Source organism: Balaenoptera ricei, chromosome 10 (assembly GCF_028023285.1).
Source record: "Balaenoptera ricei isolate mBalRic1 chromosome 10, mBalRic1.hap2, whole genome shotgun sequence".
Lineage (NCBI taxonomy): Eukaryota > Metazoa > Chordata > Mammalia > Artiodactyla > Balaenopteridae > Balaenoptera > Balaenoptera ricei.
This window is the reverse complement of record NC_082648.1, coordinates 59,335,032-59,361,508: the sequence shown is the minus strand read 5'-3', so window position 1 is coordinate 59,361,508 and position 26,477 is coordinate 59,335,032. Positions and strand designations below refer to the sequence as shown.

General features: G+C 39.9%; 1 protein-coding gene across 1 annotated transcript in view; it reads right to left on the bottom strand.

The window, feature by feature from the left end:
- KCNMB4 (potassium calcium-activated channel subfamily M regulatory beta subunit 4) overlaps window positions 1–26,477 on the bottom strand; it is a 68,787-nt gene that overhangs the window by 19,655 nt on the left and 22,655 nt on the right. The window contains exon 2 of the mRNA XM_059934693.1: window positions 21,440–21,567. Within this exon, the coding sequence (XP_059790676.1) occupies window positions 21,440–21,567 (128 nt within the window). The remainder of the gene's footprint in view (window positions 1–21,439; window positions 21,568–26,477) is intronic.

Below are 26,477 nucleotides of genomic sequence, written 5' to 3'. Positions count from 1 at the left end.
GATATAATCACAGATCACACACTTGCAACGTGGGTGTGAGAAACCGTTTCCAGGGAGAAGATGACAAACATACTGATGCACCCGAAATATGCATATGAGCAGGGATTCCATTGGGCGTTTGTAAGGCTGGCAAGAGCTTCAGAATTTGGTTCTCAAGGAAATGAGGCGGGTAAGGAATCCCCCCAAATGTCAACGTATCTTCTTACCATCTGAACAATGCTAGGCATACTGTATACGGTTGGAATGTGGCATTTAAAGGGAGGTGAAGAAACATTTCCCCCATGATTTTTGATATAAAATCAAGATGACAGGAGTTCCTTAACTAGCAAAATTGAAGGAGGGGCAGAGCAGTGAGGGCTCACCCACCCACCCATGGTTCGAATGCAAATGCCCCCCACAAAGAACAGCGCGATCTCAGTGGGTCTGCCCAACTCAACAAAGCCTGGATTTTTTCCAGTGGTTCCCACACCTAGAAGAGCATGACACTGTACTAAGCTCGAAACGAGAGCTCAGTAAATGTCAGTGGAATAAGAAAGGAATGAAAATCCAGCAAACACAGAGTTTCAGTTAAGCAGATCTGGGGGGGCAGGGGAGGTGGGAGTGGGGGCAGGATCCTAGACTTCATGGGCGTTCTTTCAAGGGCCACATGTATTTGTTTGGGATCGTAAATACCATAGATGCAGTTGCATAAACAGTCATGTGTATTTGCTTGCGTTTTCACCGACTGTGCCAACTATTTTCAAGAGATAATTTCCAAGAGAAAGCGATCGTGTTTACTATGCTTTTTTGTCATTACAAGATTTCTTTTCTTCCCTTCCTGCTTGGTTATTTAAAAATCTATCTCTAGCCTGTCCAACCAACCCACGTGCGTGTAACTACTATCACTGATGGTTCCTGTTCCTTTGACTCACCTGCCCCAGCCCTGCTTGGGTGCTTTACCCTCCCCGAGAAGCCTTCCAACACTGCTGTTCCTACCCATGGCACTGTTTCAGACCTAGCATGCTAGGAAATGCTGCCAGCACCTGGTAAAGCCAATACCAATGCGCCCAAGCAGGTGAAGAGACATTCTAGTTTTTCCAGACCTCTGAAAAAGATCCTTAGCTCATTCCACAACTTACTCTCAGGAAATCACTATTAATGTCTGATTAGGTGAAGTTCAATTCCCTGTGATTAGATCCTCAATGAAGAAAAATCAGCCAGTCGCCACAATTTCTTCTCCTTTCTATACCTCTCCCATCAGCATGGCTCCATTATTTTGGCAGCTCTGAAGAGAGGATCTGAAAATGTATCCTGGGTGGGGGAAAAGTGAACTGCATATCTTTTTGACTATTATGAAAGCTCGAAGGAAACAGGGCTACTTCTATCATAATTTTGTCATTCTAGACGTTTCCCGATTGTTAAAAACCCATCTCATTAAAATGTATTACGCACCAAGCAGTTATTTTTTTAAATTAAATAATTAGCAGAGTATACAGACTTTGCTGCTGCATGTAGGAAGATAGAAACAGGCTAGCATTTCTATCAAGGCTAGCAATGAACCCTTCAACCTAACCCCTAAATTATACAGTGAAGAGTACATGAATAATAGCTTTACGTTCTGTTTTGTTATAGTCTGTAATGTAGTTATTTCTCTTGGTAAAAGTACACTGAACGAATATTGAAGTACTTCAGCCCAGTAAAATTAGCTAAATTAATTGTCAAGCTCTTTTCCTAACTGATAAATTGCTTATACGTATATGTTTGGAGAACAAAAGTTTTATAGAGAAATGTGCATAACAATGAAAGTGATGACTTATGGTACAATAATAGAATTTTTTAAACTTGAGTAATTAAAAAGACCCCATCAGTCAATCATAAAGTTTCTCTTGGCTGTGCCAGTAACTTAACTTTACCCTGGTAGCATGTGATATTCAAAATTCAATAAAGTACACATACATAGCCATCAGATTGTTGGACTAAACATGAGGAAGAGTTTGAAAATCACTAAAAAATTTTCAGCACAAGTATTCCTAGGGAAATCTGTTTTCCTCTGACGCGAGACTAATATTGATGTCCCGGAGAGGGGCCACTCCTTTAGCCAGGGTCCCACAGTGATAAAGGCACAGGGCAAAGCTGCACATGACCCAAGACAGACAGGTACTGTAAGCAGGAAATAAACTCTCACTGTTACGAGCTACTGAGATTTTCAGGTTGTTATCCCAGCACAATGTAGCCGAAGCTGACTGAATCGCAGATATAGGGTGGGGAATCCTACAGTTTCACCAAGTGAACAGCCATGATGGTCACAACCAGTCCTCTCTTAATCTAAAGCACAAAAACAGTTTGCAGGTGCACATCTGAGTATTTTAAAAGACTTTCTTGGTACTCAGATCCCTTCCATTCAGCCATTCAACAACACTTGCAGCCCCTACAGTGTGGCGGGCACCAGGGCGGTGCTGGTGTGTTGGTTCTCACGAGCCAGCGGTAAGCTTGCAGGCAGAACACTGTCTGCTCCTATCTGTATTCCCATCACCCGGCACAATGCCAGGCACTTGCCCCAGGTGCTCTGTAAATGTTTGTTGTTTGTGTACTGTTGAGATACATTTCAAAATGCATTTGTACAAATGAAGAGGCAATACAAGAGAAGAAGTACTTCTGTGTGCCTGGGGAAATAAAAAGGAAATATCTTTTGAGGAAACATGAAAGAAGAAGAGGAGTATAGAGTCCAAGTTTCTTGGGAGAAGACATAGCACATACAAATGCACAAGTCCCTTCATCTGTCATTTCAGATTATTTTGCCACCAATGGTACAATTAAAGAATGTTACAGTTGCAGTCTCATTGATCAGATTTCATAGAGTCCCTGATGTTATCCGATCCCAGTACGGCCTGGAATCCTGGCTGATGTCAGCAGCAGTACAAGCAGAGTGCTTGAGAGCCTGGGCTATGGAGGCAGAATGCACAGGTTTGAATCCTGCTTATGCTACTTGTCAGCTGTGTGATCTGTGCAAGTTGTTTAACCTCTCTGTGCTTCATTCCCTTATGTATAAAATGAGAATTATGACAATAATGCCTTGCATGGATATTGTGCAGATTTAATGAGATTCAATGTATAAAGCACTGTTTCTGGAACAGAGTAAGCATGATATGAAGGCATTGGCTATTATTGGATAAGGCCAGAGGAAGATTACCAGGGAAATAGTCAAGTCTCTGCCTATGAATCAGTCCTTTCCAGGATTTTTATCAATAATTTAGATAAGGAGATTAAAGTCATTTTGACTTGCAATTAGGATAACATTTTACAATGGAAAAAATAACAAATATTATGCGTGCCAGAATCAAGATTCTAAGTAATCATGAGAATGGAACAATCAGTAAAAAAGCAACAGTATGTACTTATATAGGGATAAGTTTCAAATTCTTTCATTTAAATCCAGAACATCATTCTCACAGTGAAATGTTAGAAACGGGGAGAGGGGCAGACTTTAAGAGTAGCATGTATAGGGACTTCCCTGGTGGTCCAGTGGCTAAGTCTCCACGCTCCCAATGCAGGGGGCCCGGGTTCGATCCTTGATCTCGGAACTAGATCCCACATGCATGCTGCAACGAGGAGTTCACATGCCACAACTAAGAGTCCACGTGCCGCAACTAAGAAGTCCACATGCTGTAACAAAGATCCCACGTGCTGCAACTAAGACCTGGTGCAGCCAAAATAAGTAAGTAAATTTAAAAAAAAAAAAGGAGAAGAAGAAGAAGAAGAGCATCACAAGCAGTGAGAACAAGTCTATTCCCAACAGCAATGGCAGCAGTGGACTGGGGGACACCTGTGGTCTGAGGGTCAAGGACTTGGGTTCAGATCTTTACTCTGCTCCTCCCTGGTCATGTGAACTTAAAGGCTGTTTGTTCTTCTGTAAAATTCAGATAATATGGTCTACCTTCCTACTGAGACCATAGGGCTAACCAAGATGAAGTTTTTTTTTTTTTTACTGTGGTTTAAAAAAAAAATATATATATATATATATATATGTACACACACACGATAAAATTTGCCATTTTAAGTATACAATTTAGTGGCGTTAATTAAATTGACAATGTTGTGCAACCAGCACCACTATCTGTTTCCAAAACTCTTCCATCACCCCAAATGGAAGCTCTGTAACCATTAAGCAATGACTCCCCTTTCCCTCTTCCCCCAGTCCTTGATAACCTCTAATCTACCTCCATCTCTATGAATGTGCCTATTCTAGGTATTTCCTCAGATGAATTACTGACAACTAAAAATGTTTGGAAATGGAGTAGGGTGCTTCAGGAGAAATGACATCCATTGTCACCAGAGTTGTTAAAGTAGAGAATGGAAGATACTTTCAAAAAACGTGGCAGGGGACTTCCCTGGTGGTGCAGTGGTTAAGAATCCGCCTGCCAATGCAGGGGACACGGGTTCGAGCCCTGCTGGGGAGATCTCACATGCCACGGAGCAACTAAGCCCGTGCACCACAACTACTGAGGCTGCGTTCTAGAGCCCACAAGCCACAACTACTGAGCCCACGTGCCTAGAGCCCGTGCTCTGCAACAAGAGAAGCCACCGCAGTGAGAAGCCCGCGCACCGCAACAAAGAGTAGCCCCCGCTCGCCGCAACTAGAGAAAGCCCACGAGCAGCAATGAAGACCCAATGCAGCCAAAAATAAATAAATAAAATAAATAAATTTATTTAAAAAAAAAACGTGGCAGGGATTCACTTCGGGTTGGAATAAATGACTAGAAGATGTCTCTCAGATTTGATACCCTCTACATGTGTTAGAGGCTAATTCTGGCCCCATTTTATCCAAGACGAAACTGAGGCAAGAGCTCTTCAGTAAGTAGCCCAAGGTCATACACCAAGTCAGGAAGAGAGCTATGGATAGAACTCAAGTCTCCTGATGCACAGCCCTGTCCTGCATTCCACCATCTGACGGTGCTGCACTCTGTGACCTACTTGTCCTACAGCTCCTGTAGTTTTCCTCCCAAATACCCTCGCAGCTTTGTTTAATAGCTACATAAACTATCCTAAGTGAAAAGTGATTTAATAACATCAAATTCTCAACTTTACTGCCACTATGATAGAAGCTGGTAGAAGGTGAATTTGCAAGCATAAAAACACTTTGAATAACCATCAGAAAACAGACTCTCAAATTTACATCCTAAGTAATGTACAGCCATTTGGGTGTGAGACGTTGAAAGAACACTGAAGTGAATTCCATACATGTTCTGTAGCATACTGGAGAGGGCACAGCCATCACTGCTTTATTTATTTATTTTTTTGAAGTACAGATTTTGAGACCAACGAGAGCTTTCAGTTCTGATGTAATCTCTCTTAATATGGAACCAGACACAAATGTATACAGAAAAGACTCAATTTTGGTAAGATTCCAGATTCACTGTTTTCTTTTTTAAGACTCAAGATATATCGTTGGACTTAATGTCTGAAAAGAAAACCAATATATTCCTTTAAAAAACAACTACAGAACCAGTCTCTTATTTAATGAAAGATTGTAAGAAATATTTTTCAGAGTAAACAGAAAACAAAAGTAAAAAGCTCTATTAAAAATTAAATTTTTATCAGATAACAAGTCTAGTATTTAGTAATTCATTCAAAGGTCAATAAAATTTCCCTATGGAATTTATTCAAAATATCACTTCCCATATTTATATGCATGTTTTCCCCCATTTGTATCCTAAGAGGTCTGCCAGTAAAGATGAGGTTTTTTTCTTTAGTAATTTGTCTTATAAAAAAAATAAAAGGAAAGCTTAGAAGCCAATGGAACAATTAAATTCAACCTATAAATATATTAAAAGAAATCTGGTTTTAGAGCTTCACAAGTCGAAAACAAATGCAAAGACATAGCCAAAATCAATTACAATTGACCAATCATTTTTCACTGTATTGGTTATAAATGTATTCAGAGACATGTAAGTACAACCTCACTTACATGCTTAATCTCACTTCTGTACAATCTCATGTCCATTCCCTCCTTCCCTTCTCCACTAATTCTGCCTTTGCCCAAGCTCTTTTCATCCCTTGTTTAGACTGATGTGATACTTTTCAATTTGTTTAACCTTCCTCCATTTTTGGCTTATATCCAGTCTGTCTTCCATGCAGCCACAAGACTGGTCTCCCTCAAGTACAAATGTGACTTGCTCCTCCAGTGCACACTGAATAAAGTCTAAAACCTCAGCATGCCATAAGAGCACAGCATTATCTCACTCAACCTCTGCCGGTTCATCTATCCCTTTTCTCCTAAATGCACTCTCCAAGAATATGTAGCTCCTTACATTTCTTTCAGTTGCCTATGACATTCCAAATCTTAATGTCTTATTTTCCCTGAAATCCCTTTCCCTAGCCTTCATTTACCTGGGAAATTCCTACTCATTAAAAAAAAAAAACAAAACAACAACAACAGCTCAAACTTTTCTCTATGAAGGCTTTTCTCTCTCTACTCCTTATCTCCATTCAAGTAGGTCCAGGCACTATACTGTGTGTGTGTGTGTGTGTGTGTGTGTGTGTGTGTGTGTGTGTGTAATTATGGCACTTACTAAGTTACATTCCAATTGTTTATTTACATGTTGGTCTTTCATAGTAGTCAGTGAGTTCCTTGAAGACAGTAACCAAGTCTTATTATCTTTGATCTTTGATCACTGTTGTTTGGTATAAGGCAGGTGATTAATAAATGCTTGTTGAATAAACAAAAGAGTAAATGACTGAAATGGTGGTAATTTTATGGATGAAATCTAGGACACTGAAAAGGGTAACACATGATAGAAGACTGATAATCTATTTGTGGCAGGAAGCTTTTGCAGCCCCTAAAACAGTATTGTTTATTTCAAGGAGAGGAGCTAGGTATTCACATAAGTGGATTTTCCAAATAATTGAAGTTTAACCTTTCAAGTTGAATAAAAACTAATACAAATATTAAAATATAATTGGTAACATCTTTCTAAAAATGCATTACACATTTCCTTGCCTTTTAAGGAGAGTATATTGAACCAAATTTAACTTTTTTGATGACTCAGTGTCATCATTATGAAACTCAGTTACTGTTGAGGTAGGAGGACTGTCTGCTCCTCCACTAAATGGCTCCAGACTGTTAACCATTTGGTTCTTTGCTAATATTCTTTCTCTCTCACCATTAGGATTTGATCTAGCGTCTTAAGCTGTTGTAATTGTACAAACCTTCAGAATCAGGGAATCACAAAATCGTAAAACTTGAGAACTTAGAGGACTCTTAGAGATCATTTAATCTATCAATCTATCAAATTTTGTAGATATGAAAACTAAGCCCTAAGTAAGTGAGCATTCCTTTTCTGATTGACTGCTTTTAACCTTCTATTTTAATGGCTTTCAAACTGTGTTCTAAAGAGCATTCTACTCAACTTTAGCTGGGACCATTATGTTCACCTTTCTCTAAAATGCTAAGGGCAAATTTAAGTTGAAAATATATACTATAGGACCCACATACTCTGAGGGAACTTAAAAATTAGGATATAACTGTTCAGTATCAGAAGTACAATGTATTTATTTTATTCCACAATAGAATCCATTCTTTTTTGTTATTTTTGTGTGTTCCACTGCTTTACTCATCAATCAAATCTCTATTATTTATTCACTCACTCAGCCTCCAATCAGTGAATAACCGGGCTATTCACTGATTAGTTTTTCTACCCCAGTTGTTAGAAATTTACAGAGCAAGGAAAGAAAAGCACATACATTTACTAAGTACTCACTCTTGTGCAGATATGCTCCTTTCCAAAACAAAACAAACAAACAAACAAAACCGTTAAGACAGATAACGTTATCCTCATTGTATAGATGAGGAAACCAAGAGCAAGAAGTTCCACAATTTCCCCTAGGTCACATAGTTAGTAAGTGGTAGATGTAAACACAGATGCCTACTGCCACATGGTTGCTGCATTAAGGAATTCATAATCTATAAAAGGAGAAAGATACATATTCAACCAACTCTATAACAGTGTGATAAAATCAACCCTAGCCCTGTAGGAGCTCAGAAGAGGAAGTGACTGATTATACCTGAAAAGGTGAGAGAAAGTTACACAGTGGTCTTTGAGGCAAATCTTATTGACAGTAATAAAAATAGGCAGACGCCTGAGTGGAGAAGGTGCTGCTGCCGCCCCCGTCCCCGCCTCCACCCCGGAGCCCGGAGCCCAGAGCCCGCCACTCTGCGTGGAGCCCACCTATGTCTCCGGTGCGCGTCCCCGTCCCTCCTTCCTCAGCCGCCGGGGCCAGGGTTGAGCGAGACACTCTGCTGGCATCAGGCAAGCAGGATCACAACAACTCATTTTTTCCAGTGAAATAATCCATTCATCAAGGGGAAACTGAATCGGAAAGACATCTTGCCAGCTATGTGGTTTGGAATAGATCAAGGGAGACATGGAAGGGATCTCCATTGACATCAGAAGCTGTGATATCAGGACCTCTTGCTCATCTTCATGTAAGAGTTCAACCTACAGATGCTTTACAAGTCTTACTATTAAAATTACTCCTAGACAGACCTTCAAGATGACGGAGGAGTAATATGTGGAGATCACCTTCCTCCCCACAAATACATCAAAAATACATCTACATGTGGAACAACTCCTACAGAACACCTACTGAACGCTGGCAGAAGACCTCAGACTTCCCAAAAAGGCAAGAAATTCCCCATGTACCTGGCCGTGTGGCTGACAGGGTCTTGGTGCTCTGGCCAGCTGTCAGGCCTGAGCCTCTGAGGTGGGAGAGCCGAGTTCAGGACATTGGACCACCAGAGACCTCCCAGCCCCACATAATATCAATCAGTAAGAGCTCTCCCAGAGATCTCCATCTCAACGCTAAGACCCAGATCCACTCAACGACCAGCAAGCTCCAGTGCTGGACACCTCGTGCCAAACAACCAGCAAGACAGGAACACAACCCCACCCATTAGCAGAGAGGCTGCCAAAAATCATAATAAGTTCACAGACACCCCAAAACACACCACCGGACATGGTCCTGCCCAACAGAAAGACAAGATCCAGCCTCAAACACCAGAACACAGGCACCAGTCCCCTCCACCAGGAAGCCTACACAACCCACTGAACCAACCTTACCCACTGGGGGCAGACAACAAAAACAACAGGAACTACAAACGTGCTGCCTGTGAAAAGGAGACCCCAAACACAGTAAGTTAAGCAAAATGAGAAAGAGAAAAATACATAACAGATGAAGAAGCAAGGTAAAAACTCACCAGGACAAACAAATGAAGAGGAAATAGGCAGTCTACCTGAAAAAGAATTCAGAGTAATGATAGTAAAGATGATCCAAAATCTTGGAAATAGAATGGAGAAAATACAAGAAATGCTTAACAAGGACCTAGAAGCACTAAAGAGCAAACATACAATGATGAAAAACACAATAAATGAAATTAAAAATTCTCTAGAAGGAATCAATAGCAGAATAACTGAGGCAGAAGAACGAATAAGTGACCTGGAAGATAAAACTGTGGAAATAACTACCACAGAACAGAATAAAGAAAAAAGAATGAAAAGAATTGAGGACAGTCTCAGAGGCCTCTGGGACAACATTAAATGCACCAACATTAGAATTATAGGGGTCCCAGAAGAAGAAGAGAAAAAGAAAGGGACTGAGAAAATATTTGACGAGATTATAGTGGAAAACTGCCCTAACATGGGAAAGGAAATAGTCAATCAAGTCCAGGAAGCACAGAGAGTCCCATACAGGATAAATCCAAGAAGAAACACGTCAAGACACATATTAATCAAACTATCAAAAATTAAATACAAAGAAAAAATATTGAAAGCAGCAAGGGAAAAGCAACAAATAACATACAAGGGAATCCCCATAAGGTTAACAGCTGATCTTTCAGCAGAACCTCTGCAAGCCAGAAGGGAGTGGCAGGACATATTTAAAGTGATGAAAGGAAAAAACCTACAACCAAGATTACTCTACCCAGCAAGGATCTCATTCAGATTTGACGGAGAAATTAAAACCTTTACAGACAAGCTAAAGCTAAGAGAATTCAGCACAAGGAAACCAGCTTTACAACAAACGCTAAAGGAACTTCTCTAGGCAGGAAACACAAGAGAAGGAAAAGACCTACAATAACAAACCCAAAACAACTAAGAAAATGGTAATAGGAACATACATATTGATAATTACCTTAAATGTAAATGGAATAAATGCTCCAACCAAAAGACATAGACTGGCTGAATGGACACAAAAACAAGACCCGTATATATGCTGTCTACAAGAGACCCACTTCAGACCTAGGGACACATACAGACTGAAAATGAGGGGATGGAAAAGATATTCCATGCAAATGGAAATCAAAAGAAAGGTGGAACAGCAATTCTCATATCAGACAAAATAGACTTTAAAATAAAGACTATTACAAGAGACAAAGAAGGACACTACATAATGATCAAGAGATCAATCCAAGAAAAAGATATAACAATTGTAAATACTTATGCACCCAACATATGAGCACCTCAATACATAAGGCAAATGCTAACAGCCATAAAAGGGGAAATCGACAGTAACACAATCATAGTAGGGGACTTTAACACCCCACTTTCACCAATGGATAGATCAACCAAAATGAAAGCAAATAAGGAAACACAAGCTTTAAATGACACATTAAACAAGATGGATTTAATTGATATTTATAGGACATTCCATCCAAAAACAACAGAATACACTTTTTTCTCAAGTGCTCATGGAACGTTCTCCAGGATAGATCATATCTTGGGTCACAAATCAAGCTTTGGTAAATTTAAGAAAATTGAAATCGTATCAAGTATCTTTTCCGACCACAACGCTATGAACCTAGATATCAATTACAGGAAAAAAACTGTAAAATATACAAACACATGTAGGCTAAACAATATGCTACTAAATAACCAAGAGGTCACTGAAGAAATCAAAGAGGAAATCAAAAAATACTTGGAAACAAATGACAATGAAAACACGACAACCCAAAACCTATGGAATGCAGCAAAAGCAGCTCTAAGAGGGAAGTTTATAGCAATACAATCCTACCTCAAGAAACAAGAAACATCTCAAATAAACAACCTAACCTTACACATAAAGAAATTAGAGAAAGAACAAAAAAACCCCAAAGTTAGCAGAAGGAAAGAAATCATAAAGATCAGATCAGAAATAAATGAAAAAGAAATGAAGGAAACGATAGCAAACATCAATAAAACTAAAAGCTGGTTCTTTGAGAAGATAAGCAAAATTGATAAACCATTAACCAGACTCATAAAGAAGAACAGGGAGAAGACTCAAATCAACAGAATTAGAAATGAAAAAGGAGAAGTAACAACTGACACAGCAGAAATACAAAGGGTCATGAGTGATTACTACAAGCAACTATATGCCAATAAAATGGACAACCTGGAAGAAATGGACAAATTCTTAGAAATGCACAACCTTCAGAGACTGAACCAGGAAGAAATAGAAAATATAAACAGACCAATCACAAGCACTGAAATTGAGACTGTGATTAAAAATCTTCCAACAAACAAAAGCCCAGGACCAGATGGCTTCACAGGCGTATTCTATCAAACATTTAGAGAAGAGCTAACACCTATCCTTCTCAAACTCTTCCAAAATATAGCAGAGGCAGGAACACTCCCAAACTCATTCTATGAGGCCACCATCGCCCTGATACCAAAACCAGACAAAGATGTCACAAAGAAAGAAAACTATAGGCCAATATCACTGATGAACATAGATGCAAAACTCCTCAACAAAATACTAGCAAACAGAATCCAACAGCACATTAATAGGATCATACACCATGATCAAGTGGGATTTATCCCAGGAATGCAAGGAGTTTCCAATATACGCAAATCAATCAATGTGATACACCACATTAACAAATTGAAGGATAAAAACCATATGATCATCTCAATAGATGCAGAAAAAGCTTTTGACAAAATTCAACACCCATTTATGATAACAACTCTCCAGAAAGTAGGCATAGAGGGAACTTACCTCAACATAATAAAGGCCATATATGACAAACGCACAGCCAACATCGTTCTCAATGGTGAAAAACTGAAACCATTTCCACTAAGATCAGGAACAAGACAAAGTTGCCCACACTCACCCCTATTATTCAACATGGTTTTGGAAGTTTTAGCCACAGCAATCAGAGAATAACAAGAAATAAAAGGAATACAAATTGGAAAAGAAGAAGTAAAGCTGTCACTGTTTGCAGATGACATGATACTATACATAGAGAAGCCTAAAGATGCTACCAGAAAACTACTAGAGCTAATCAATGAATTTGGTAAAGTAGCAGGATACAAAATTAATGCACAGAAATGTCTTGCATTCCTATACACTAATGATGAAAAATCTGAAAAAGAAATTAAGGAAACACTCCCATTTACCACTGCAACAAAAAGAATAAAATACCTAGGAATAAACCTACCTAAGGAGACAAAAGATCTGCATGAAGAAAACTATAAGACACTGATGAAAGAAATTAAAGATGATACAAACAGATGGAGAGATATACCATGTTCTTGGATTGGAAGAATCAACATTGGGAAAATGACTCTACTACCCAAAGCAATCTACAGATTCAATGCAATCCCTATCAAACTACCAATGGCATTTTTCACAGAACTAGAACAAAAAATTTCACAATTTGTATGGAAACACAAAAGACCCTGAATAGCCAAAGCAATCTTGAGAAAGAAAAATGGAGCTGGAGGAATCAGGCTCCCAGACTTCAGACTATACTACAAAGCTACAGTAATCCAGACAGTATGGTACTGGCAGAAAAACAGAAATACAGATCAATGGAACAGGATAGAAAGCCCAGAGATAAACTCACGCACATATGGTCACCCTACCTTGGATAAAGGAGGCAAGAATACACAATGGAGAAAAGACAGCCTCTTCAATAAGTGGTGCTGGGAAAATGGGACAGCTACGTGGAAAAGAATGAAATTAGAATACTCCCTAACACCATACACAAAAATAAACTCAAAATGGATTAAAGACTTAAATGTAAGGCCAGACACTATAAAACTCTTAGAGGAAAACATAGGCAGAACGCTCTATGACATAAATCACAGCAAGATCCTTTTTGACCCATCTCCTAGAGAAATGGAAATAAAAACAAAAATAAACAAATGGGACCCAATGAAACTTAAAAGCTTTTGCACAGCAAAGGAAAACATAAGATGAAAAGACAACCCTCAGAATTCGAGAAAATATTTGCAAATGAAGCAACTGACAAAGGATTAATCTCCAAAATATACAAGCCGCTCATGCAGCTCAATATCAAAAAAACAAACAACCCAATCCAAACATGGGTAGAACACCAAAATAGACATTTCTCTCAAGAAGATATACAGATTGCCAACAAACACATGAAAGGATGCTCAACATCACTAATCCTTAGAGAACTGCAAATCAAAACTACAGTGAGGTATCACCTCACACCAGTCAGAATGGCCATCATCAAAAAATCTACAAACAATAAATGCTGGAGAGGGTATAGAGAAAAGGGAACACTCTTGCACTGTTGGTGGGAATGTAAATTGATACAGCCACTATGGAGAACAGTATGGAGGTTCCTTAAAAAACTAAAAACAGAACTACCATATGACCCAGCAATCCCACTACTGGACATATACCCTGAGAAAACCATAATTCAAAAAGAGTCATGGGCTTCCCTGGTGGCGCAGCGGTTGAGAGTCCGCCTGCCGATGCAGGGGACACGGGTTCGAGCCCTGGTCCGGGAAGGTCCCACATGCCACGGAGCAACTAGGCCCGTGAGCCACAACTACTGAGCCTGCGCGTCTGGAGCCCGTGCTCCGCAACAAGAGAGGCCGCGATATGTGAGAGGCCCGCGCACCGCGATGAAGAGTGGCCCCCGCTCGCCACAACTAGAGAAAGCCCTCGCACAGAAACGAAGACCCAACACACCCAAAAATCACTCAATTAATAAATAAATTAAAAAAAAAAAAAGAGTCATGTACCACAATGTTCATTGCAGCACTATTTACAATAGCCAGGACATGGAAGTAACCTAAGTGTCCATCGACAGATGAATGGATAAAGAAGATGTGGCATCTATATACAATGGAATATTACTCAGCCATAAAAAGAAACAAAACTGAGTTATTTGTAGTGAGGTGGATGGACCTAGAGTCTGTCATACAGAGTGAAGCAAGTCAGAAAGAGAAAAACAAATACCATATGCTAACACATACATATGGAATTAAGAAAAAAAAAGAAAAAATGGTTTGATGAACCTAGGGGTAGGACAGAAATAAAGACGCTGACATAGAGAATGGACTTGAGGACAGGGGGAGGGGGAAGGGTAAGCTGGGACGAAGTGAGAGAGTGGCATGGACATATATACACTACCAAATGTAAAATAGATAGCTAGTGGGAAGCAGCTGCATAGCAAAGGGAGATCAGCTTGGTGCTTTGTGACTACCTAGAGGGTTGGGATAGGGAGGGTGGGAGGGAGATGCAAGAGGGAGGGGTATGGGGATATATGTATATGTATAGCTGATTGACTTTGTTATACAGCAGAAACTAACACAACAATGTACAGCAATTATACTCCAATAAAGATGTTAAAAAAAAGTGTAATAAAAATAATAATAGCAAAAACTTTTATAGGAATTAGTATGGGTAGGCACATGTCATCTCATTGATAATGTCACAATAACCTTATTATTTCTCCCTCTACAAAGGGAACGGAGGCACAGGTAGGTCAGAGTAACATACCCAAGACTACCCATGCTAGAAAGTGGCTAGTTCCAGCATTCCTTCTAGAACCACCATAGTGTGCTAATTCCTAGAAGTGGGAAAAGGTGAAGGAAGAGGAGACAGGGCAAAGGCATGGATATGCATGAGAAACACAGAGTAATCTGAGGTGACTGGAGCAGCTGATATAAAACTGAAAACGTTTAAATCAGGTCATGTCACCACTCCCCATCACTGGCTGCTCACTGAGTTTAAGAGAAATGTAAACCCTGCCTACTCTCTCCAGAGCCAACACTCACCACTCTCCTTCTCTCTTACAGCTCCTCCATCACGTGGGCCTTTCAGTTCCTAAAACTCACCAACCTCTTTCTTGTCTCAGAACATTTGCACATGGTGGTGTCTCATTCTGAAATACTGTTCCCCTCACTTTTCACCTAGCTAACTCTTGACCATCTTCTGGTCTCTACCTAATTATGATTTACTCATACAGGCCTTCAAAATTCCCCACCTTGTCATAATATCTCATAGCAGCACCCCTGGCTTTTCCTTCATAGCATTTACCCCACTTTGTAATTATCTGTCTAATGGTATGATGACAGACTGTAAGCTCCATGAAGGCATGGATCACGTCTGGTTTGTTTCTTTTTTTTTCACCTGATGGACACATGATTAAACAGCAGAAGTTGAACCTAGAATTGGAAGGGCATAGTCTTTATCCAATGAACAATAAGAAGGCAGAAAAATGTAATCAAGGATTGTGACAAAATCAAATATAGACTTAAATAAAGTACAACAAAACCTAGTGTAGTGTAGGTGATGGATGAGAGAAAGGCCAAGCCTAAAAGACCAGTTGAGGGTCACTTCAACTATCTAGATGAGAAACAGTGAGGGCCTCAACCAAGGGAATGAATTCAAGACCTCACAGGTGGTGTGATTGAATTGGTTCATTTGACGGGGTGTGTGTGTGTGTGTGTGTGTGTGTGTGTGTGTGTGTGTGTAAGCCTGCTCTGTGCCCTCTGTGAACTATTATCCACTCAGGACGATAAAATAAAGTATTAAAAAGCAGACCCGTATAGAAAGAGACGACGCTCTCCATAAGAGGAAAAGTTCAAAAAATAAAGATCGATCACTCTTTCTTGTCCTTGGATCCAAAGGGAATTAAGGAATGAGTAACCATTTTCCAGGGACACGCCCTCTTCAAGGGGAAGCTGGTGAAGGCAAAGATGAGGGAGGAGAATTGTATGGACAGACTGAGACTAGAGACACTTTCTAGCAATGGAATGGGGCTTTCAAAACAAACTTGGTAAGGGGGCATCACTCAGGTTTTGCTGAGAAAGGATAAGCCAAGAAAAGGCTGAGAGAAAAAAATGGTATAGGGAGGGTAAGTGTGACCTTACCTAAAGTGTGACCTTAGCAAAAAGTGTAAAATAAAAATCTACACATTGTATGGAGATTGTGAGCCTTGAGGTTGAAGGAGACAACGAGCTGAAAGGGTGTAGAGGAAGATCATGAATGGAGGCAGCCCGGGACAGCTCCCACTGAGCCCTGGGCGTGAAGTCACCCCAGCAGCACCTCCTTGGTGCTCCTTGTCCTTCTTGGGTGCAGAAGGAGGGGGCGACTGCATAGGGACTGTCCTGCCATGGCAGGCATGGCTGCTGGCGGCTGCTCTGGCCGCCGCAGATTCTATTCCTGAGTACATCTCACCTAGATAAGCCTTCAACAATGGAAAGCTAAGACTTCAATCATCTTTGTCTTAGACTTTTAAAATAACACCCTTTTCTTGAAAATGGAAACTTCTTGGTACCTCTTCTCCCTAATTTCCCGAATTTGAGTGAAATCTAAAGGTTACTTTAAATATAAAGTTCATCTGATCAAGAGCATCTGGGAGTCTCTACAGTAAGTCTATTTTTATTTCATATTTAGCAGTAGTAAAAAGTGTACTAAGAGTAGATGGCACCAAGGAGCTGCCATTTTTCACACCTACAACCAGCATTCTTGTTTCCTCTTGCAAATGTCACAGTAAAAGAGCCAAAACTCCAAAGTTCTGTTTTCCCAAAGTCACTTAAAAATTATGTCTTGAGTGCTTCTGAGTTGTGACAGGCCACCCCCACTTCTATCTACACCCCGACAGTCTGAAAATGGGACCGCCAGATGATGGATAAGGAATGGGTATCCGTTCTGAAGGAGGAACGGTGGGCTTCAAAGTGCTGCTACTAAAGTTAATACAATTGATGCATCATGCAGGGTGAGCTCTTTGCAGAGAGTTCTCACTATTCCAGGGAATGGTCCTGCTTGGTTGGGCTCTGAAGGTAAGCCAGAGTTCACGCCCTAAGAGGAGGCCAAATGGGGTTGCCAGCCTTTAGAAAACTCGGTGCCTGAGTGGCGAGTGAGGGGAAGTTAAGAAGATGACCAGCAGCTGGGCAGGACAGCCCGTGGGAGGGGGCACCTGTCTGCTTCCACCCGCAAGCTAAGGTCGTGGATGCTCGGAAACCAGCTTCTGGTCCAGCGCTTGGAAGCGTAAAGGCTCACCTGGTTCAGACAGTGGTGGGTTCAGCATCAAACTGTCCGGACTGCTGGTGCCCATTTCCTGTTGCTGTGCTCCCACCTCACAGAAAAACACGTCCCCACTTAACCTTTTTATTTCATCTTACCTTGTTTTCTTCAGGGCGTGTTCCCTTTTTGCCTTATTTACTCTCTGTAGTCAATGTTTCCTTCTTCCTCAGCAGTTTTAGTCCATACCTGTCTCATTTCTCTGTATCCATTCCTGTTTCCCTCTCAGTTACTCATCTCCTCCCCCAAATTCTTTTTCCAGTCACGGCAAACTTCTTGAAAAAGGAGCCTGCACTTCGTAAAGCCTTCACAGTCTCACCTCAGGCTAATACAAAATGATTTCAAACCCTGTGCTTTAAGACAGTACCTAAACCGTGTTCACAAAGATCACTCACACGCTCCTAATTGCCACAGCTGATGACTTCTCAGTAGTCTGTCTTGATTACAGCTTTCCCCTTAAAACACTCCCCCTTCCAAGTCTTTTCACTTTCCTCTCAACATCTGGCCACTCTTTCTCCATCTCTTCCCCTCATACCGTCAACACAGAGGATCCCACGATTCTCTCAACATTTCTCTCCTCACTCCAGTATACATTATGCATTCTTTCTCCTTGCTCAGCTACAGCTTGTGTGCCAGTGATTCCCAGATTCGTGTAACACTGACCCTGACCTCTTGCTCCTGAACTAAAAGCTTGTACTTCTACCTCTTTCTTTTGGATATCTTACGAGACCCTCAAATTCAACACTCAGAGCTAGACTCTCCTCACACTCAGTCAAATGTGGTACCTCCCTTTTCCTCATCACGTGGTCATCAAGTTCTGGTGATTGTAACTCCAAATGTCTTTCTGATGTACCCCTCCGTGAGCTACTTCCATTACCTCTACTCTCGTCTAGGCCCTCAAACTGCTTTAACGGGACAAGAAGATGGTTAATAGAAGGAGCTTTGGGAATCAGACTAGCTGGATTCTGGGTTTTTTCACTTAAAGACTTCAGATGGAGTCTTTAAGACTCAGTTTTCTCACTTGTCAAGTGTCTTGGTTTCAGAATTTAGAACTGTTATAAGAAATTTGGTGATCTAACCAAAATGTTATTCACAAAGGTTGGCCCATGGTATCCACTCAAAATGTTATGTTTTTCACTCAGTACTCTCCTTACTTCCTCCCATCTCTGAGTTGGAGCTCCTGCCTTTAGCCCATCTCTCCTCTCCAATACACATTCAACTCTCACACCAATTACTTTCTAAATCAGAGATCTACTCATGTCAGTCTTTGGTTCAAAAAAAAAAAAAAAAAAAAAACTTTTCACAAATTTTCATTGCCCATATGACAAAGACCATCTCCTTAGTTTGGCATTTTTGACCCTTTAGAAATCTAACCCCAAGCTACCTTTCCAGCTTACAGATTCACCACTCCTTATTACATAACCTATTACCTAATGTACCTTACATTGTCAAGCTTGGTTTCTTTATCGCAGCCACCCTATCTTCAAGGTCTTCCTCCCTTTCATTTCTAGCTGATAAAGTCATACTTATATTTGCATAAGCATCTGTTTCCCCCAATAAAGTCTAATTCCTTGGAAGCAAAGAACCTGCCTTATTATTCTGACACATTGCATTCATTGATACATTCATTCACCAAACATTTTTAAACTGAGAACCAGGCACTGTGCGAAGTGCTAGGGATCCAAAGCCAAAGAAGATATAGCCCACACCATTAACCAGTAGACAGTCTGGTTGGGAAGATCGGCATACAAACAATTCCAGTAGAGGGTGACAGGTGAGAGGATAGAGCAGTGGCTCTCGATCCTGGTCGTATATTAGAATCCCTGGAACCAATTTTTTAATCAGTTTAAAAGAATGCTAATGCCTAGGTTCAACCACCAAAAATTCTAATTTAATTGGTCTGTGATGCGTTTTTTTAAAAGCTCTTCTGGTATAGTTACGATAGTGAGGATTGCAAACCTCTGAGAAAGAGCTCTATACACAACATGGGAGATATACCTTATAGCTGGCACTTTTGGTTGTTCCACAAATTCTGCCCCCTTCCGTACAACCTTCCTCCACATGATTTAGGAGACATTGCCTTATCCCCATCTCAGAGGTAGATTCTAACTGGTCTTTCTTGTGATTGGTTTAGGTGTAGGCAAGGACACCTGAGGGGAGGCTGGCTGTGGGAAGTTGGGAAAAGGTTTCCTAATCTTAAGAAAAATATACCAGAAGAGATAGGTTTCTTTCTGCCTTTGGACACTGCTGTGCCATCTGGAACCACAGCAACCATACTGTATCCATGAGGGGAGCCACCGGAACGTAAAACTGAGATCTAGAAAGGAGCAGCATTCTTGATGACACTGTCAAGTCATTGTATCAAACTACCCTACTATTGGTCCACCTGTGCATTTTTGGATATGTGAAATAATAAATTTCCTAATTGTTTATGCTATTTTGAGTCAGTTTTCTGTTGACCTGCAGCAGATGGTATCCTAACTGATATACAAATAAACCAGACTTGAAGATCAAGGAAAGCAGTCCGGAGAAGGTGATAATCAGAGGAGAGTCTTCAGCAAGGCAGTCAAGAAGCAGGAGAAGCAAATAAATAGGGATGGATATAAAAGTATAAGATATTCTTGGAACTTCCTATAGTTCAGAATGGCTATTGCAAATAATATGAGTATGGAGATGAAGCTGGAGAGGAGGGAGTCTGGGGCGAGAACTTGAGGAGGCCTGTATGCTGTGAACTAGATTAAATATGGCCACAAAACCGTTGCCACTTCTTCTATCAAGAAGCAGAGTCTATTTCAATACCCCATGAATCTGGCTGGCTTCATGATTTGCTTCGACCAATAGAACATATCAAAAGGGATGTGACGTGAGTTCCAGAGCCAAGGCCTGGCTCTCTTTATACGCTGTCCTGAGGCTGCCATATTGGAAGGAAGGCAATCTAGCCTGCTGGCAGATGAGATGCCAGGTGGAGAACGGAGGTGCCTCAGCTGAGCCAGCACCAAGTGCTGGGCATGTGAGGGAAGGTCCATGCCATCGAGGACCATGCAGATAGTCCAGCCATCATGTGAAGAACCAGCAGATGAACTTCCCAGCCAACCCACAGGATCTAAGAAATAGTAAATCACCGTCGCAGTAGGCCACTAGATTTGGGGTGGCTTGTTACACAACAACAGATACCCGATACATAGGCCATGCCAAGATGTTTGGACTTTACTCTGAAAACTATGAGGAGTAACCTGATTAGACTCATGTTTTAGAAAGATCTCCTTGGCAGCAACGTGGAGAATGTCTTGGAGGTGGGTGCGGGGCAGAGGTAGAAGGACTGGTTAGAAGACTATTGTGTTAATAGGGCTGAGAAATAATATGAATCTGAACTAAAACAGTGGCAGAGGGAAGGCAGAGAAGAGTTAATATAGGGGTAAAATCAACAGGATGGTGAATATAGGTTATAGAGTGTAAAGGAGAAAATGAGTTAAGAATTACTCAAAGTTTCTGGACTCTGTAAACGAGGCGACGATAGTGCCATTCACTAAGAGAGGGAACTATGGGAGGAAGAGAAAGTCTGACCTAACTTTGGAACACCCAAGTGGAGATGTACAGCAAGGAGTTGGGAATACTCAATACGCAATAAATGTTTGATGAACAAATTACTATGGTTAATCTGGTTGGGAACTGAAGTATTCATTGCTATATGGCATAACTTGAGTTCTCTCTAAGACAAGTAAAGTTATAATGGTGTGAACTCATTTTATGGATACTTGGTCAGAACAGAAAGGAAAAAGAAAGATAAGATTTGATGTAGCCCAAAATGCTGATAAATCTGCACATTGTTCAGTTTGTGTGCATTGATCTATAATTCTCAGGGAACATTCCTAGTATACAATGTTCTTACCTAAAGTCACTTTCTTAGTGTATCCAGAGGGTAGACTCTATGATACAGGTTCTCTCTTTTTTTTGGCTGGCAGATTCTTTACATGCCACCCAACCTGTAGAATAAGAAGGGGCTTCCCTAACTACATGTTAGAAAGAGTTGAGACTATCTCCACGTTGTATATTTTGCCAAATGAGCCCACTCTATGATTTACTAATATAATAAACTACAGAGGCTACAAACAACTTTAATATGCACATGTAAATATTGGCTTACCTTTGAAATTGATTAAAATAGCAAGTAAATGGCTGGGAACCAATCTCATCTTTCCAGTACTGTTGCCAATTCATGACACTTTCCAAGTTCTTCTGATTTTCTCTCTTACAGGGAGGGATATAGGAGCACTAACAAAACAGAACACAGAAAGTAAACCTATTATTCTATAGAATATTGAAATATAGTCCTTTTTAATAGACAGATGGCATTATGCTGATGGTAATTCTAATTCTGACGTACTTAATTTTTAATTTAACCAAACTGAAATTCCAAAACTATATTTCAAGTTTTGAATTTGGCGCAATTACAGAAAGTATTCCGATAACAAAAATACAGCCAAAAATAACTTTCAGTCATTACAGTATAAAGATACTTTATAAACAATTAGTTACAATTTATTAGTGAATTTAAAGCGTTATACTCTGTCTTTGAGGGCCTGCCAATCAACAAAGGGAGGTAACACAAAACTTAATTTTTATCCCCAATCTCTAATAAACCATGATATTTTCTTCTTCCACTTTTAACTAACAAATCAAGCACATAGCTCTCCTCAGATACTGCTCTCAACTGCTGAAACTCCAGTTTTCTTTTCTTACATTTTCTTGGACAACAAAATCAACAGAAAAGTTCCTCTAAAGTATATGATCAATGCATTTTGCTAACTGATGCCCTTTTCTAGCCATGTCTCTGACAAAGTAGTTCTCTCAGAAGGGACTTTATTACTCTAAGCAATATAGACTCAGCAGAATTAGAAAATTGCCCTTAACCTTAGATGTTAAAATTAACCCTTAGCATTCTAATCCATTTTCTCCATTTCAGTCTTTTATCATGATGATGATCAAGATGAAGATGATGTCAGCTTACAGTTGTTGAGTGTTTACTAGGCAAGACATTGTAATAAGTGCTTAACAGGCCTGACTTCCTGTACTTCCTACAACAATCCTATACTGATCCCCATCCTACAGATGAGGATACTGAGATTTCTGTCAGCTCTACAGCTGGAACTAGAGTCTGGTGATTCATCACATTTTACTCTCAGATGTTTTTACAAAGGTGTTCAGTATTAAGGAGCAGGAAAAAATCCATTAGCTCTAGAGTATAATTTGAGTTGCATTATTTTATAGCATATAATTTGTCAATGCCTTATCACTATTTTCTGGTAAAATACAAACTTTTTAGTACGATGTATAAAGCTCTCCATGAGGTCCCTGCCCTGTCCTCGTCCTCACTTGAGCCTGGGATGCAGACGTACAGAAAGACTTGCTCCCAAATCTGCCACATGGAATCACACAGTATCATACTTGTCTGTTTTATGTCAGCCTCTCCAATTTGTTGGCAAGTTGGGACAAGGGCTATTTTTTTCTCTTCTGTCTTTAAACTTAGGACTATACCTGATAACAGTGAAGTTTCAAAAATGTTGGTAAAATTAATTAATAATAACACACTTAGATACATCTTATTCAAGATGATGAAGCTATTTTCACAGTGGTTAAACATTTAAAAAAATATATAAACATTTTAAATTTTAGTAAATTTGCTTATTTTTGTTATATGTAACAAATTCACATGTTATGCAAATATCGTCTCAATGCTTGAATCACTGCACATTTATCTTCTGCATATATAGTTTCACTTCTACTAATAACAATAGTATAAAGCTAAAAAGTTTTGTGAAATTATGAATTCTGAGTTCTTCAAAGCAATAGTTGGGCTTAGAAGCAATGGAGACCATTAGATAGGGCTCCAGTCCTATTTTTTGTTACATGTTTAGACTTGAGTAAATCACTTTCTTTTTCTGGATTTCATTTTTTCTAATCTGTTAAATCTCCAAAATAATTTCGATCTCTACATCTCTATGATTCTCTTCTTGGAGATACAAGCAAGAAAGGACCCAGCAGAAGGCAGGACTACAAACACCATTGCAGTGTTTTTCCCAAAAGAGATCCTGCCCACTGGGGAGATGGCTGGGAAGCTTGATGAAACCACCATTCCAGCCAGCAAGAAGGACGAGTGTGGCAGGTCTTTACCTGGGGACCTGTATTGTGCATTAGGAAAATGTTCATAAGGGGCCTCTGGTTTTCCTATTGTTTATTTCCTATAATGTGCTGGACATTTCCTTTCCTTCTGTTAAAAATTCTTTTTCTATATCATGGTCAACTAGTTTGTAAAGTGAGAGTAGGCACCAAATGACTGTGCTCTTCGTAGAACGGAGAAATTTCTAGATTTGGAGGCAGAAGCCGTGAGGTATGAAACCCAAAAAATTCATCAGAGCTCTTTTTTGCAATGGGCATACTCAACACAAGAGGTATACTAGACATTTTAGGGAATAACAACGAATAACCAAATGTAATTAAAGCAGATTTTACAATTTTGCAAGTTAACTCAGCCTGAATTCTTTACTATTCAGTTTTGGTGGGGGTGGAAGGAAGAAATGGATTTAAAAGAAACGTTTCTACTGAATGACACTCTATGATCTGACCAGGAGAATCACACCTACGTGTTTCTGAAAAAGTCAAACAAAAACTTTCACTGAGTTTGTAAAGTTTTGTATTAGGTATGTTGTGATTTTATGTGGGATAAAAGAAATGTTTCCTGCCTTTAGGAAACTTTGAGCTGGTATGGATGGATTTTTGGAAGCAAAGTACTCTTTCACGTTGGGGAAAATAACCTGTGATCAAAATTCAAGTATTTTTTCCATGGACTGCATTCTTTCCAAAGAGTATCATAGATTAAATAATGAGCTTACAATACTCCAGCAACTTCTAAAGCTCACATCGTTTTGAAAGGAAAATTGTTAAAAGGCTAAACTTTAGGCTCTTAAAAATCATTACTGTTTATTTTGTTATACCATGATTGTCCATTTAGTCGGTCTTTAAAATTTCTGTGAAGCCTAACTCAGATTCTCCCTAGATTCCTTCTCAATTTTATTTAGTGGATCAGTGTAGATTGTTAGAATTTTTTTTAAAAAAAGCTATAAATGAGAATTCAAAGCAGTGTTCTAGAAAAAAGAATTCGAAAATCAGTCAATAGAGACCTTCCTTTCTAGGTTGTTCAAGTCTGATGGTTTTCCATGCACCAAAATGCTCCTTCATGAATCTCTCTCCTTTGGGGGAGGGGCAAAAATAACAATGTATGTCATATAATCATCATCATCATCATCATTACTATCATCATGTGGCTAACATTTATTCACTATATGTCAAGCATCTCATTAATCCAAATCTCATTTAATTCAAATGAGCAAATATTATAATCACCCCCTTTTTACAGATGAGGAAACTGAGGGACAGAGGGGTTTAAGAAACTTTCCTTAGGTTACAATGGCAAATGGAATAGCTGGGATTCCAACTGCAGAGGATTCTTAACCACTGCACCACACTACCTCCCTTTAGGGCGTCCCAGTTTTCTCTCTTTAGAGCCCCCTGATTTGGAGGTAAGGGAGATGTCCCGACTTCTGCACCCCTCTCTTGGAGAAATAGTATAACGTTTCTTTGGGAATGGAATGGGTGTAGTTTTCCTGAGGACTGGTGGGCTGAGGCCATCTGTTGCAGACCTTTGTCTTTTTTTTTTTTTTTTTTAAATAATTAATTAATTTATTTATGGCTGTGTTGGGTCTTTGTTTCTGTGCGAGGGCTTTCTCCAGTTACGGCAAGTGGGGGCCACTCTTCATCTTCATCGCGGTGCGCGGGCCTCTCACTATCGCGGCCTCTCCTGCTGCGGAGCACAAGCTCCAGACGCGCAGGCTCAGTAATTGTGGCTCACGGGCCCAGTTGCTCCGTGGCATGTGGGATCTTCCCAGACCAGGGCTCGAACCCGTGTCCCCTGCCTTGGCAGGCAGACTCTCAACCACTGCGCCACCTGGGAAGCCCTGCAGACCTTTGTTTTTCCAATATACTCCCAGAGAAATGCATTGTAAGTCCTTGCTTGTTCCCTTCTGTCTCAATTTGGCTTCAGGGTTGGTTTTTGGTGCCACCGATGTAATTTCACTTCGGTGCATTTATAGACACAATGTGTTTGGTCATGGAGGACAATGAGCATTCCCTTGGAGAAACTTTTTCATACAGTTCTGACCTTTCTTTTTTTTCATTTGCAAAGGCAGCATTTCCCAACTTCTATTATCATTATCGCCCAAATAACCTTCACTAGAGGCTGTGTCATTTGCTGCCTAAACTTGCATGAAATCACTTTCTTTAAAAAGTCAGGAGAAAAAGAAGCATGTGAAAAAATATATTTGTTTAGTGCCTACCTTTTAGAAAGAAAATTTGACTTTTGCATTCATGAAGGAAGTTGATGGGATCCAGTGGGCTATTCTGAGTATATTAACATAAAGACTTCCAGTGAGTTTATTAAGGGAAAAACTATCATCACTTGATGTGGAATATTTGATTACGTATGTATTATCACTTATTTTCCATTATCTCATTTTAGGGTTTATCAAGATTTGTAACAGTATTCTTTTTCAGCCTACCACAATGAATTTACATTTTAATAGAATACTTCTTGAGTGGGTTCTTTGTGATGTGTCTTGAGGATTGCATTTCAATCATGTTGGCAGAGTAGGCAAAATTCACTTTCTTCCTTTACTGAGTCATTTAAAAAAACCATTGCACAAGACACGTGGTCTATTTAAACACTGGGGGCCGGGTTCTATGATAGGCATTACCTAAGAAAGAGAAATGAAGAAACTTTTTGGTTCCAGTTTCTTTCTTGACTTGACTTGGTTAGGGAGGGTAGTACTGAAAGATATAATACTGGAATGGGTTTAGTGGATTCGATACTTTCCAAAGTAAATTATTGGTTAGAAAATGAATTCTTAAAACATTATCTACTGGAACACAGGTTTGATTATATTTTATACCATAATCCTCCATTTTCTGAAATCCTGTAAGACATCCCTGTGTCAGCTATGATTTATAATATTAATGACATTTCTGACAATATAAACATATAATCAGAAAAGCACTAAAAATGAAAAAGAAAAAAGGGGAGTTCCCTGGTGGTCTAGTGGTTAGGATTTGGCACTTTCACAGCCGGGGCC